At 38.8% G+C, this 16243-nt stretch overlaps 1 protein-coding gene and 2 long non-coding RNA genes across 4 annotated transcripts; 2 read left to right on the forward strand and 1 right to left on the reverse strand.

The window, feature by feature from the left end:
* Positions 1-6389: 6389 nt before the first annotated feature.
* On the reverse strand, positions 6390-6996 carry LOC146723055 (uncharacterized). The gene is made up of 3 exons (XR_014924781.1): positions 6766-6996; positions 6584-6684; positions 6390-6454 (listed from the first exon to the last, which is right to left on the reverse strand). It is a non-coding gene; the product is annotated as an uncharacterized LOC146723055 (long non-coding RNA).
* A 2935-nt stretch (positions 6997-9931) lies between these two features.
* Positions 9932-11108, forward strand: LOC146723056 (uncharacterized). 2 transcript variants are annotated; one of them, XR_014924785.1, is made up of 3 exons: positions 9932-10473; positions 10560-10909; positions 11002-11108. It is a non-coding gene; the product is annotated as an uncharacterized LOC146723056 (long non-coding RNA). The 2 variants fall into 2 exon arrangements; XR_014924784.1 differs by lacking the exon at positions 9932-10473 and having other exon boundaries at positions 10481-10681; positions 10772-10909.
* Positions 11109-11297: 189 nt separating this feature from the next.
* On the forward strand, positions 11298-14489 carry LOC146723057 (uncharacterized). Its single transcript, XM_085483217.1, has 2 exons — positions 11298-11310; positions 11619-14489. Exons 1-2 carry the CDS (start codon positions 11298-11300, stop codon positions 14117-14119), a joined length of 2514 nt encoding a protein of 837 aa, XP_085339343.1. The 3' UTR covers positions 14120-14489.
* Positions 14490-16243: the final 1754 nt, after the last annotated feature.

A 16243-nucleotide genomic window follows, 5' to 3' on the forward strand; every position in this document is an offset into this window, starting at 1 on the left:
ACCTCCGCTCAACTTCCCCCACTTCCTTTCCTCCTCATCCCTCCCCCACCCCCACTCTCCCACCCACCCCTCCCTCACCCCCTCCCCCGCACCCTACCTTCGTTTCCCTGTTTTCCCTTCTTTGTTCTCTCCCCCTTTCAAATTTTTTCCGCTCTTTCGTTCGCCCCGTCCTCTCATCACCCTCTTTCGCTCTCTTCACTTTTCTTTTCATCTCTCTCATCCTTTTTCACCCTTTCGTTTTCATTCCCTCTCCCCCCTTCGTCCCTTCCCCCTCTTTTTCGTCCTACCACTTCACCTCTTTCGCCTCTTTCGTCCTCTTTTCCCCTCTTTTCGTCCTCTTTCACCCTCCTTTCTTCTCTCTCAATCAACCCGCTTTCGTCGTCTTCTCTCCTCACCCCTTTCATTCTTTTCTCACCCCTTTCCCCTGTTTCGTCGTCTATTTCCGACCCTCTTTTCATCTCTCTCTCACTCTCTTTCGTCCTCTTTCGCCCTCTTCTTTCGTCCTCTTTCACTACTCTTGTCGTCCTCTTCACCCCTTTTCATTCTTTCTGCTTCTGGCGCCCATTCTTCGCCCTCTCCCGCTCGTTCTTGTCGACCTTCTTTCACACTCTTTCTCGTTCCGTCCTCTCTCACCCTCCTTTCGGTCCTCTTTCCCTTTTTTTGTTCACCCTCTTTTTCGTTTTTTCCTCTCACCCTCTTTCTATCTCTTCGTCCTCTTGTTCATTCACGTCACCCTCTTTTCGTCTCTCTCACCTCTCTCCCACCTCTTTCACACCGCGCGTCTCTCCTTTCCTCACACCCTTTGTTCGTTCTCTTTCCTTTCCCCCCTTTTTTCCGCCTATCTCGTCTTCTCTTACCCTCATTCGTCCTCTTCACTCTATTCCAAAAAATCATAAAATGAAAAGGTCAAGCCATGTTAAAAGAAGGTCCTCAAAATTTAAACCTAGTCTGTACATGAAAAATAATTACTCGTAATTCCAGAGTTCCAATTTGTTAATATCGAATAATGTATTTGTTTCAAGTATATGGCAGTATGGTCAAATTACATACCTACGTATATGCAGTTTTTGCTGTTAATTGTACTTAGACAAAAAAAATAATTAAATGATTTAAATATAGCACATTTTTAAATCAAGAAACTTATATAATCAAACTCTGTTTAGGCAAGTAGTAGTAGAAATTTCATTTGCCTCTGCCTTTACAAGAAACATTGGATAAGGTATGTTCCTCCGGAAGATCCTATAAATTTGAATCACGAGTTGCACATTCTCGTCGAGGTATACCCAAGAAATCTAAAGTGGTTTGGGAAAATTTGGTAGATATTAATAAAATGTATAAGGCTTTACAATGGTTGAAAGAAATAATCCTCATTATTCAAAAATTCGTCTTCCAGCGTCATCTGATGATCTATTAAAGAATAAGTTGCAGGAAACAGATATCGAATTGTCGATGAGGAAAGCGACAATGACGAAATAAATGAGGTGGTTGAGGAATTCCCAGCATTGAATTTGTACAATGTACAGCAAACAAAAATAATAATGATTTAAACCGTTTTAAAAACGTACGGATTTTCTCACACAATCACTGAACATTCGGATATTAACGATCAGTATACAATATACCCAATACACGCAAAAAGAATCGATAACGAATCTGCATTGAGCTTTATCAAATGGTGATAAAATTGAAGATTTTCCAATGGATAATCGTTATAAATATCTGGATGTCATGTGTTTCCCCTGATTTATATCCTGATGGTGTCAATGGACAACGAGAAGATAGAAACTTTGCATTGCCGGAATATTTATTTAGTAGAACACGATTGATGTCGAAACATAGTAGATTCAGGTTGAATCTGCAGTATCTGTTCTTCCTTCTCAATGATGCTAACTACCGACAGTTGAAAAGTGGTATCTATTATACGATGATGGTTACAACCCACGAGAGAGGATTACACTGGCTGGTAGATACTTGAACGAATTGAAAGGTTACCAATTAGAATCGAATTTAATGAGTATTTTCGCAAAAATTGAGAAATACGGATCAATTTTGGCGACAACCGGTCCAATAATGTAAAATGCATGACTTTGCATTACGGTCCAGCGACGTGGGTTTTTGACTTTGAGTCCTAGTGAATGGAAATGGTCCGATTTGGGTGAATATTTACGATATGAATCCCGATAAAGAGAAGTTACGCATCAGCGAACTAGTCACATACGATTCTGTAAGTACTTCTAGATTCATGTGCATAAAATTCAAAGCCATGATTGATTTTATTTGTTCGTCCGATAATCCAATAGGAAAGGTTATTCATTACTTCTGACGACTGGAATATCAAAGTAGAGGTATCAGCACTGCATTGTATGATTTGGATAAAAGATGCTCCAGTTAATAGGAAAATCGCGGATGAAGAAGTTGCTACGTTTATTCGAAATACGTAACGTGTGAAATTCCAGATGAAAATGTTTCGCCAACGTTGTACGATACTGGTAATAAGTGATCAGAATCATAAACATAACTCGTATTGCATGCGTACGAAAAAAACGGAAACTAATATATACAGAAAGTGTCGGTTCGATTTTCCTCGGTCAGTTACTGAGAATTTCGTTTTAAGAGACGTTATCACTTTGATAGTCGGTAGAAAAATTTACGCAGTAAGAGCAGATTGTACGATCTTCCTCGCAAGGAGTCGGAAAGGTTTATAAATGATTATAATCCGTCTATCAATTAGCCTGGGAAGGAAATATGGACATAACAATTTATTAGAGAAAAAATCAGAGTTTTTAAACTCATATTTACAAAATACACGACAAAGTCGGAAAATGCAATACAGACTTTGAAGTGATAGATTCGAATAAGTCCTTGGCATCGAAACTGTGGAATTTTGCAATGCGTTCATTAAATAACAGAGAATGCGGTGCTTTAGAAGCTGCGGATACACTATTAGGGAATCCCTTGTACGGTACGGATAATGATACCATGGTCAAATGGATCGATGTTAATGAGGTGAGAAATAGAAAAGTTAAAACATTTAATGAAATTTAAGCTCTCGATGAAATTCTACGAATATTTATTGTTCGTCACTCATCAATGATTACTATCCAAATAGACCTCAGGAATTAGAATCATTGAATTTGTACGATTTTGCCAGAATCTGGGAAATTACGAAACAGATGTCAAATAATGACGAAGTCAAGTGTTACAAACTGGCATCGGGTTTATTTTAAAAAAAACGAAAAAAGGGTTATTTAATTAACCATTATCGATTTAATATAAAAACTGAGCCCGAAAAATACTTTTACTCGCTGCTTCTTCTGTTCAAACCATGGAGAGATTTGAGTGAACTCAAAGGTACATTCGAGACTTACACGGATGCCTTTAAGAATTCAGAGTCTGTTTTAACGAAGGCAATGAAATATCACGAAAGGCTCGAAGAAATACAGAAAGCTTTTGAGAAACGTTGCTGAATTAATCGAGAAGCGCGAAAATGATCTGAAAACAGCAGATAGAGACAAATCCGATGACGATGAAACTGGATTGTAATCCGATAGAAGCTGACGACGCGATGAAAGATCTGGAAGATTTTGGTAAGATTGACGACCCGATTGATTTATCGCAAATGATGTCGCAATTGAACAAAGACCAGAAAAGAGTCTTTGATGGAGTATGCCAAGTTTTACAAGATAAGAATCAGATTCTGCGACTGTACGTAAGTGGCGAGAGTGGTACAGGGAAAAGTTTTCTAATTGAAACGATTAAACATTGGATCAGAATAAATTTGGAAAAAACGACTGCCATATCTGCTCTCACGGGTATCGCAGCATTCAATATCGATGGCTTGACAATCCATAGAATGTTTCAACTACCGGTTAGTCATGAATCTACACCAAAATATACGCAATTGTCAGACATGGTCTTGAAAACTTTGAGAGACAAATTAAAGGATGTCGAATTATTTATAATCGAAGGAATTACATGTAACAATGCAATGATGGATTTAGGAACGACTGTATTCAGTGATGGTCAAGCCTACGTAGGTTTGTCACGAGTAAGTAAATTGGAAGGCCTACATTTGATAAATTTCAATCCAGCATCAGTTAAAGCAAACTCGAGAGCCATTGTAGAATATAATTGACTGAGATTTATATTCAAATCTGAACTGCCACAAATCAATCCGTCCGAGAAAAAGGTTGTGAAAATGTACGATCGTCGATGGGATATCTCTAATATCATTGATGATATGCAGAATTATGATTGTGAGGAACCAGAAAGTATAGTTACGTGGAAAATATATGGCCTTTGCAATAACGATGCTGTTTCGTGTTACGCTAATGTAATATTACAATGTGCGTTTCATTGCGTACGTATTAGGCAACAAATACTGAAAAATAAAGCATCGAATGCATTGATTGATGCTATCTGCGCGTATGGTGAACGTAAATATTGCAACATTTAAGCGGTTAGAAGATCTGTCGGAAAACGCTTCGAAGAACGAACACAACAAGATGTTTCGGAATTTTTTACGGCTCTAATATCGACGTATTCCGACATCAATGATGTATTAAAACTCGAATTAAAGCACGTAACATGTTGCTCGAATATCAAATGTAATTACAATGTAACTAAGCTGGAAAGCAGTAGTTTGTTAATATTACCTATACATTCGACATTAAAAAGGAAAAAAGGTGTCACTCTACAAAGTTTGATTAATGTAGAATTTTCTAAATGGGAAACGATAAACGGCAATTGTAACGAATGTAAGGGCACCGTGTTGAAAAAGAAAACCGTAATCGAATCAACTTTATCCGTCGTAGTAATACAGCTCAATTTATATACTTTTGTAAATGGTGCTTCTAAAAAAATTATCAACAATCGGATTACCGCCGTGCCGACGAGTAATATCACGATTAATAAAAAAAAGTACAAGCTAATAAGCGCTATATTTCACGAAGGCGAAGAAATGAATCGTGGTCACTACACGTGTATGTTGAGAGCTGACACAAAATCGGAATGGTTTTACTCTAATGATATGGAAGTGTTCAAGAAAAAATGGCCCAAAGGAGCACAAGGGGCATACATATTGTTCTTAGAACAGATTAAATAATGGCGCTGTATAAAGGCTGCCGTAAACGCTACATTAAAACATCAACTGTTCTAGCGCTGTATAAAGTTGCCGCAAGCGCCAAAATAAAATATCGGCTGCTCTGGCGCTTTATAAAAGCTGCTGTAAGCGCTGCATTAAAACGAGTGCAATAAGTTTCTAATTTGACCTAGGCTTCATGACATTTCAAAAAGTATCATCCAGAAAAAAATTATCAGACAGAAATATGTATGTCGTGTTAAAATCGGAGAGACGAAGAAAAATATGGTTGCGTTCTCACGAGAATGGGCGATGGAGGGGCCCATTCTTTATTTTCAATATTCATACAAGAATATAAATTCATTCTGTTGCAATTGAAATAAATGTACAATGTATCGTTAAAAGTTATTACAATTATACAAACATTTACATATATGATTAAATAAAATATATATGTATACTATAAAATAATTATATATTTTATATATGTACATATATACCATATATTTCAATTATTTTGAACTGTATTGCATAAATTGTTACTTATACAATGTTATGTGATAAGAATCGAAAATACATATATTTGTGATACTTGAATTACTAGAAAGCTGCTCTATATATCTGTACTTTAAAAAGTAAGTGATATCCTAAAAAATCATAGAAATGAAAAGGTCAGGCCATGTTCAAAAGAAGGTACTCTCCCGTGCGTAAATTTCCATGCTCGTTAAAAATTAGAGCCGATACAAGCGCGCAAGAAAGACATAAATTATCGGTATTGGAAATTGTTAAAATCGAGCGTTTTGCAATAACATTGAGCGTAAGCTCGTTACGTCCGCGACCAATGGGAGGGGTGACTTTAAAAATCCAAATGTTAAATTCTTTTGCTATATCGTGTCTTCCGCAGCTTTGCGCTAACGAGCTTACGAGTTCTCAAATATTTTTGTAAGTCAAATCTCGCGAAGGTCGGAACGATATACCTACGGGGCCGCGTGTTAAACTTGCGGAATCAAAAGACATACCGACGTAATCCCTCGCACGAATGCAACGCGTACTCGTGAAGTTCGCGAAACGCATTTTCTAACCACTCATACGCGTTTGCTCCTTCGGATATCGGCCGAATACGAAAACTAATTTTTCGTCCTTCTACACCAAAAGTTCTAAACCAACGCACGTTTTCCGCTAACATTATTAAATATCTTAAATTACCATTAGGCTCTTGATTCGCTATTTCTTCCACCGCTTCTTCTTCTTCTTCTTCCTCTTGCCCGCCAGCAGCCGCTAAATGTCGCTTTTTGACATCGTCGGATTCCTCACCGGAGCGGGTTTGAGAATCTTCTTGGTGTATTTCGACGTTCCTTCCCCCGCCACTCTGTACTGTGAGAAATAAAAAATTATATTAACAAAATAAAATACAATATTTAATAAGATATTATTTTCTTACGTTTGAATTTTTATTAATAATGTAAAATTGTTGTTATTAATAATTATGTTAAGTTCACTTACGTTTTAATATTCTTTTACCGAGGCATTTGTATCACCCTGCGTGGGTTAATACTCCGGTGAATATGAAATTTCGGGCGCGATGTTAGGAGAGAAAGAAATTCCTAATAAAATTTTATTTTAATTAAAATAAACAAAAAATTTATACGTAGGAAAAGATTAAGTATAAAATATGCAATTATTACCTTCCTCAGTCATCGCCCCGCTATCTTCTTCTTCTTCTTCTTCAGAAAACGTGGCGTTATTTTCATCTCCCACTTCTTCTTCTTCTTCATCTCCCGTTTGTTCTTCTCGATCTTCCGGCTCTTCTTCTTCTTCATCTTCCGTTTGCTGTATTTTTTCTTCTTCCAACTCTTCATCTTCCTCTTCCTCCTCCTCCTCCTCCACTTACTCCTCCTCGTTCACTTCCTCTTCCAGTTTCTCTTCATCTTCCGAAATCGAGTTTATTTTCTCGTCGATTTCCTCCTTCTGTTCTCGCTCCTCTACGACCACGTTTTCATTCGCCGCGTCATCTAATATTCATCAGTCATATATTATTAGTATTTCACATAATTAAAAAATATTTTGTGTTGATATATACCACTGTAGTATTTTTCTTACTTACTTTCAATCGAGTAAATATGACCGCTTCATCGAACAGACTTACTTCGCGAACCGGCGCTTCTTCCACGTCTTTGACACTTTCGGCTAAATCAATAACCGGGTGTTCCATCTTTGGCGTTAACACGATGCGTGCACGACCTGGAACGTATAACATTTTTATTAAAAAATTTCTTGTTTAATATAATGTTTTCTAGCAGCGCGATATAATTTATGATGTTAAAAACTCACGCGAAGGCCCGGGCTCCGGCGAAGAATCCGCTCGTCGTCTTCTATTTAACCATAATAGTAGTATAGTGGGCACTATGGCCCGTCATAACAAACCCCCACCACCGACCCGTCTGGCGCCGAGTCTTATCTTATCTTTCCCCCACCACCGGCGTCTGGTTTTTCCGAGTGTGGGTGTAGGGGGAGAGGGTGTTGGGGAAAAAAAATGGCGACTGGCCCCGAAAGGTGGGGATGAGAATTTTTTTATTTTTTTTTTATTTTTTCTGATTTCCTCTGGATTTGAACCTGGGGCCTACGTGTTTCCGAGCAGGGTCCTAGTATGTTGAGCTAAACGAGATCTTACTAGTCTAAGGATTAGATGAGGTATTTAAGCTAAAGTTGCGTAGGGTACGGTATGGGGGTACGGGTATACGTATGGCAAGGATAGCTCGTCGAATCAAATGGTCGATATTGGACGGGGTGGGGTAAAAACAGCTAGGGTATACGTATGGCAAGGATAGCTCGTCGAATCAAATGGTCGATATTAGACGGGGTGGGGTAAAAACATTTTGACCAAGAAAAGCGTCATGCGGTCGACCGGGGATCGGTGGCAGGTAGTAACTGACAATGCCGTAGGGTAATAAAAAAAGAACACGCAAATATTTGTACTGGCGAGCATTTCGACTCGTGTCACGATAAAAAAATAATGCATCATCGTAGATTAGAAAGAATGCTTATTGTTGAAAAGATGTCGGATAAAATTTTATTTTAAAATAACTCGCTGCTTAATGAAGGTAAACAGAAACATGGTTGTTGAGGAAATTTCTGGAAAGAGGAAGTGAAAGAAAATTGAACAATGGTTTTAAAAGTACAAATATGATTTATATTTAAAATATTTTTACAGAACAAAATTATTCACAAACATTTCAAGAAAATATTCGTCAAATAATTATTAAAATTTACGTTTTGATATAATTGTATGTACAATTTGTTCGAAATAAAGTGAAATTATTTCTAAAAATGTTATCTCAAAGTATACATCGAGAAATGTTAAATCTTTCAGTTGGGTACGTACATTACGTTCTATTTACTTACTGTTACCTCTGATCGTGAGTTTCACGATACTGTTATTAATGCTACCGTTGACAGGAAGATTTAACTGTATTTCGTTAATTAAATATCGAGCACATTCGTTGACATTAGTTGAAATAAAATTTAGACGATTTAAATTAGCGTTCACACAATCAACTATATTTTCTACACCTTGAAAAGTCGTTCTCTGCATGACTATCGCAATGTTGTAAGTTTTACGTTTCTTCGCCTTCGGTCCGTTTTCGTTCGTATCCTCCACAGTCTCGGAAGAAAGATCTTCTTGCTCGTTTTCACGATATGTTATTAGTATGGCTCTAGCACCACATGCGGTAGTGAAATTTACAATTATCTTGTTAAAGATGATCGAACTCAAATTAATTTTATCACCGTTTAAGTAGCTCGACATCGTTTTCATGTTTTCTTGAAATTTTTGCCACGATTCCATGTCGAAGCAAATTCCTACAGCTCCGTGAGATGTTAATTTAACAACAGGCAGAAAATCCAGTTCGACGTTGTCTTCCGTCATAAGACCCACTTGAATTTTCTTCGTGTAGGATGAATTCAATCCGTATGTTGTTGACAGCAACATACGTGGTTGTTGCTCGATTTTCTTAAGATTGTTCATGGTAGTTGCTACCGCGTAGAAAATCAAAGATATAATAATCAAAGACACGCAAAAATCGAAAAATCGAGAACTTTTTACTAACAAACTTTTTTACTAACAAACTTGAAAGTCCGGACGATGAAAGACGAGTGAGCGAAGATTTTCAAGAAAATTTATAAGAAGGAAGATAAAATAGAAAAGTGGTAGGGAGAAAATGTATGCGTAGATAAATAAAAATTATGAGGAAGGGATTTTTTAAACAATATAAATAATATAATTTTTAATGTGGAAGGGGAATTTTTTAAACAATAAAGCGATAGGGAGAAAATTCATGCGTAGTATAATAAAAATTATGTGGGAAGGGAATTTTTTAAACAATATAAACGATATAATTATTAATGTGGAAGGGGAATTTTTTAAGCAATATAAATGATATAATTTTAAATCTGACTTCAGAGAAAATATAAAATTCCTATCGCTATCGAGAAAAGATACCTGAAAATTCCTCATCTTGATTTCTATAAACTTTTTGTAACTAAGTAAATAACGTCCTAGATTAAATATTTTTTGTATCTAAGTAAATATTACCATATATATATATATATATATATAGATATATAGATATATATATATATATATATAAAACATGGGTAAAAATACACGGCTATGAGAAAAAAAGATAAAAAAAAAGATAAAAAAGATAAAATAAAATCGAGAAAAGATACCTGAAAATTCCTCATCTTGATTTCTATAAACTTTTTGTAATTAAGTAAATATCGCCCTAGATTAAATATTTTCTGTATCTAAGTAAAGATTACCATATATATATATATATATATATATATATATATATAAAACATGGGTAAGAATACACGTCTATGAGAAAAAAGATAAAAAAGATAAAATAAATCGAAAAAGTTACCTGAAAATCCCCCATTTTGATTTCCATAAACGTATAAATACGGCTCTCGGAGTTAAGTTAGCTAGCTACATTTTTGAATTTCGTCTCTCGCGTACTCACGTATTCGACGCAAGTGTACTATTAAATTTCAAATAATGAGTTTGAAAAAAGTAATTGAAATTTGTCTATCACTAGCGCAGAGTTTATGCGGAAAAAATTTTTCCAAGTATATATATGAATTAACATGCGCGAGTGAAGACAAATGCTTCAATATTTTTGGAAAATTCGCGGGGGAATGTCCCAACGCTGTGCTAGCGGTATTATTCCGACTAGGACATTTTAGTGTTTTTCGCGAATTAGTGATTATCGCGGGTGAGGTGATCGAGTCGCGATACTATTTTGGTGGTGAGAAAGAAAACGACGCAGCAGGTCACATAGAATATCTCCTCCTACATTTTCATCGAGTTCTCCGGGGAGAAGATAATAATGGTAAGTTTTTATTTTTTTTTTTACACTTAATTATAAATAAAAATTAATTAAAACTACCCCAATTATTTAAATCGCTAAAACTTTAGCTTTCGTACGCCCTGTCGCACGCGTTACAGGAAACCGGTTGCGCGTACTAGAGAATCGCCCCGTATTACTTAGATTAAGGTTAAATAGAAGACGACGAGCGGATTCTTCGCCGGACCTTCGCGTAAGTTTTTAACATCATAAATTATATCGCGCTGCTAGAAAACATTATATTAAACAGGAAATTTTTTAATAAAAATAATATACGTTCCAGGCCGTGCACGCATCGTGTTAACGCCGAAGCTGGAACACCCGGTTATTGATTTAGCCGAAAGTGATAACGACGTGGAAGAGGTGCGGGTTCGCGAAGTAAGTCCGTTCGATGAGGCGGCCATATTTACTCCGCTTGAAAGTAAGTAAGAAAAATACTACAGTGCTATATATCAACACAAAAGATTTTTTAATTATGTGAAATACTAATAATATATGACTGATGAATATTAGATGACGCGGCGAATGAAAACGTGGTCGTAGAGGAGCGAGAACTGGGGGAGGAAATCGACGAGGAAATAAACACGATTTCGGAAGATGAAGAGGAGCTGGAGGAGGAAGTGGAGGAGAAGGAGGAGGAGGAGGAAGATGAAGAGTTGGAAGAAGAAGAAATAGAGCAAACGGAAGATGAAGAAGAAGAGCCGGAAGATCGAGAAGAACAAACGGGAGATGAAGAAGAAGTGGAAGATGAAAATATCAACGCCACGTTTTCTGTAGAAGAAGAAGAAGAAGAAGAAAATAGCGGGGGGATGGGCGTGGAAGGTAATAATTTCATATTTTATACTTAATCTTCTCCTACGTTTAAATTTTTTGTTTATTTTAATTAAAATAAAATTTTATTAGGAATTTCTTTCTCTCCTAACATCGCGCCCGAAATTTCATATTCACCGGAGTATTAACCCTCGCAGCGTGATACAAATACCCCGGTAAAAGAATATTAAAACGTAAGTGAACTTAACATAATTATTATTAATAACAACATTTTCACATTATTAATAAAAATTCAAGCGTAAGAGAGTAATATTTTATTAAATATTTTATTTTGTTAATATAATTTTTATTTCTCACAGTACAGAGTGGTGGGGGAAGGAACGTCAGATTACAACAAGAAGATTCCCAAACCCGCTCCGCTGAGGAAACTTCCGACGAAGAGCGACATTTAGAGGCTGCTGGTGGACAAGAGAAAGAAGAAGAAGAAGAAGCGGAGGAAGAAATAGCGAATCAAGAGCCTGATGGTAATTTTAGATATTTAATAATGTTGGCGGAAAACGTGCGTCGCTTTAGAACTTTTGGTGTAGAAGGACGGGAAATTAGTTTCCGTATTTGTCCAATACCCGAAGGAGCAAACGTGTATGAGTGGTTAGAAAATGCGTTTCGCGAACTTCACGAGTACGCGTTGCATTCGTGCGAACCGGGGGATTACGTCGGCATGTCTTTCAATTCCGCAAGTTTAACCCGCGGCCCCGCAGGTATATCGTTCCGACCTTTGCGAGATTTGACTTACGAAAATATTTGGGAACTCGTAAGCTCGTTAGCGCAAAGCTGCGGAGGACACGATATAGCGCAAGAATTTAACATTCGGATTTTTAAAGTCACCCCTCCCATTGGTCGCGGCCGTAACAGGTTTACGCACGATGTTATTGCTAAACGCTCGATTTTAACAATTTCCAATTCCGATAATTTATATCTTCCTCGCGCGCTTGTATCGGCTCTAATTTTTAACGAGCGTGGAAATTTACGCACGAGAGAGTTACACGCGAAATGGAATGCGGTGAGAAGACAAAACTCGGTGTTACAGCGCGAGTTTGCGTTGCAACTTACGAGGAATGCCGGTGTCACGATTCCGGAGGAAGGGTGTGGAATTGATGAAATCGAGCGTTTTCAGCAATATCTCGCGAGCGAAAATGTCGCGATAATAATATATAACGACGATACTTTTGGTCGAGGGGGTAATCCGCTATTCGATGGAAACGCATTTCTAACCACTTTGCAGCGGGAAATAAAAACTCGTCTAAATCTATTATACAGTTTAAATAATAAACATTTCGATGTAATTTTAAATTTAAATGCAGCAGCAGGCGGGCGGGGATATTGTATCCCGTGTAATTTAAGTTACCGCTCCGATGTGAGAGAGCATCGATGCTCTAATAAATGTCCGCGATGTAACGGAGAGCCGCCGTGCGAGCAATCATTCGCGGATCGTACTAGGTGCGATAATTGTAGACGTGAATTTTTCAATCATGCCTGCTTGGAGCGTCATCGCGCGGTAAAATCATACGATGGTAAATCACGTCGGAGTGTTTGTGAAACTATACGATTTTGCGAAGATTGCGGACGTTTGATTCAAAGAAATAATCAACACGAATGCGACACGGCTTATTGCGCTACGTGTCGTTCTCTTCAACCTTTGAATCATCTTTGTTACATGCTTCCCCTTCGTCGGCATGGCGATAATCGTCCCGATCCGAGCACTTCCGAACACGCGGATGGAAATAGCGAACAACAACAGCGGAGAAACGACGACGACGACGACGATGACGCCGAAGGTTCGATTAATCAGACTCGCGAACGCGTAGAAAGCCGGGTCGCATTCGTGTTTTATGACTTTGAGACGAGGCAAGACGAAACGCTCCAAGGTAGCACAAATGTAAAAATTCACGTACCTACGCTCTGCGTCACTCAACAAATTTGCGAGGAGTGTGCAGAAATAGATGAAATGTCGGTGCGATGTCGCTGGTGTGGTATTCGCGAATTTATATTTTGTCGCAACCCTGTGCAGGAATTTGTAGATTTCGTAACGCGGCCGACAAAATATTTTAAACAAATAATTTGCATCGCGCATAACGCGAAATCATTCGACGCGCAATTTATTTTGAAATATATTGTGGAAAACCATGTCTTAGAGCCTCGAGTCATTTTAAACGGTACGAAAATAGTTGTATTAACGCTAGGTCATACGAAATTTATCGATAGTATCAATTACATGCCGATGCGTTTATCCGAATTACCTAAAGCTTTTGGACTGACAGAAGGTACGAATAAAGGCATTTTTCCACATTTATTCAATACTATCGATAATCAGTCTTATGTCGGAGCGTTACCCGGTGTTCAATATTATTCACCCGATTCTATGCAGATGAAAGAACGCGAAAAATTTCTCGCGTGGCACTCCGAGATGACGCGCGCGAACTATGTGTTTGATTTTCAACGTGAAATATTGCTTTATTGTCGTAACGATGTAGATATCCTTAGACGAGCGTGTATGGCTTTTAGAAAAATATTCTTAGAGCGTGGAAACGTGTGTCCATTCGAGGAATGCACAACCATTGCCTCAACGTGTATGCGAGTATTTAGAAAAAACTTTTTACGCGAAAGAGAGATCGGTATCATTCCAATGGGGGGATACAGACATGCGAATATTCACTCGCGTAAAGCCCTGCAATGGTTGATATGGAAAGAGCGGGAGCTCGCTCATCATATTATCCATGGCGGTCGCGCTCGAAAATATCGATTATGCGATGGTACGCTAGTCGATGGATACTACGAGTCGGTAGAAAATAACGTAACTTAATATTACGTATTACAGTTTCACGGTTGTTTTTGGCATAGTTGTCCAAGATGTTTTCGGGTAAATCGCGATAGACTGCTTTCGACAGATCGTACAGATACATGTGATTCACGCTACGAACACACCGTTGCAACGACATTTCGTCTTCGTAAGCGCGGATATAGGGTGATTGAGAAATGGGAATGCGACTTTGATCGCGAGATGAATGAAAATATCGAGATGCGCGAATATCTACATCGACATCAAATGATAGACGTCAAACCGCTCGATCCCCGAGACTCATTTTACGGCGGACGCACAGGAAATATCGTAACGCGATACGAGATCACGGGTACGGAAAAGATACGTTACGTGGATGTATGTTCTCTGTATCCGTTTGTGGTGAAGACCGGTGATTTTCCGATTGGTCATCCGACAATATACGTAGGTGAGGAATGCGATGAATTAATCGGATTATCACCGGGATATAATTTCGATTCAGTCGAGGGGGTCGTGCGATGTAAAGTACTTCCTCCCCGCGATCTCTTTCATCCTGTATTACCCTATCGCGTGCAGGGTAAATTATTATTTGCGTTATGTCGTAGTTGCTGCGAAACATTTTCTCAGATTGCGTGTACTCACGAAGCTCACGAACGCGAATTCGAAGGTACATGGATATCGTGCGAATTACGAAAAGCAATCGAGAAAGGATATTTCGTGACAGGGGTTAGTGAGATTTGGCAATATAACATCACTCGTTACGAAACCGGTACGCGACAAGGGGATCTATTTACGGAATACATCAATACATTTCTACAATTAAAGCAAGAAGCTAGCGGATGGCCGAGCAACTGTGTCGATAACGTTGCTAAAGAGCGTTACATCCGTGAGTATGAGGAAGTAGAAGGAATCGTTCTTGAAAAAGATGACATTGTACGTGGGGATTTTAACTGAAAGGTTAAAGGAAGAAATGGAGGGGAAGAATATGATACCGGAGAGACAGACAGGTTTTAGGAAGGGAATGGGGGTGATGGATAGTATCTATGTGTTGAACTATCTGGTGAATAAGAGGGTAAACAAGAAGGGGGGAAAGGTAGTCGCGGCATTTATGGACCTGAAGGCGGCGTTTGATTCGGTAGATAGGGAGGTGTTAATGGAGGCAATGAAGAGGAGGGGAGTGAGGGAGGGATTAAGGAGTAGGATAGAAGAGGTGTACAGGGAAACGAGGAGTAAGGTAAGAGTGGGGAAGGAGGAGGGAGGAAATTTTTGGACGGCAAGGGGGGGTAAGGCAAGGTTGCCCAATGAGTCCGCACTTATTCAGTTTGCTGATAGCGGATATAGAGGAAGTGCTAAGAAAAGGAGGTTGGGGGGGGGGGGGGGGTGAAACTGGGAGGGGAAAAGGTGCATTGTTTGGCGTACGCAGATGATATGGTACTGTTGGCGGAGGATGAAGAAGGGATGATACATATGTTGGGGAAAATGGAAAGTTATATGGACAAGAAAAGGTTAGAGGTGAATGTGGATAAGACAAAGGTAATGAGGTTTAAAAAGGGAGGAGGAAGAATAAAGAGAGTGGAGTGGAGATGGAAAGGAAAAAGGTTAGAGGAAGTGAAAGAATTCACATATTTAGGGTATAAGCTACAGAGGAACGGGAGGCAGGAGGCGCAGGTAAAGAACAGAGTTAGGAAAGAAGGAGCGGTGATAAGACAGGTGTGGGGAATGGGAAAGAGAAGGTTTGCAGGAGACTGGATGAAAAGAGTATGGCTAATAGAAAGGTTGGTGGGGACGGTGTTGGAATATGGGGCGGAAATATGGGGATGGAAGGAGAGGAGAGAGGTGGAGGCAATGCAGGAGCGATGGATTAGGTGGACGTTAGGAGTAGACTGGTGCACGCCGGGGTATATGGTAAGAGAGGAGATAGGAAAAGACAAATTTAGGATAAGGGCAGGAAGGAGGGCGGTAGGGTATGAGAGGAAGTTGGAGGAAGGGAGGGGAGGAAGTTTAGCGAGGAAATGTTTTGAGGATATGAAAGAGAGGATAAGGGGAGGAAAGGAAAGAACGATGTGGGAGGAAGAGAGGGGGAAATTCTGGGAAGAAAGAGGAATAGAGGGGAAAGAGATGGAGGAAAAAAGGGGAAGAGGAGAGGAA

The sequence above is a fragment of the Nylanderia fulva genome, unplaced genomic scaffold (assembly GCF_048542155.1).
Source record: "Nylanderia fulva isolate GAGA-0341 unplaced genomic scaffold, ASM4854215v1 Scaffold239, whole genome shotgun sequence".
NCBI classification, from domain to species: Eukaryota; Metazoa; Arthropoda; class Insecta; order Hymenoptera; family Formicidae; genus Nylanderia; species Nylanderia fulva.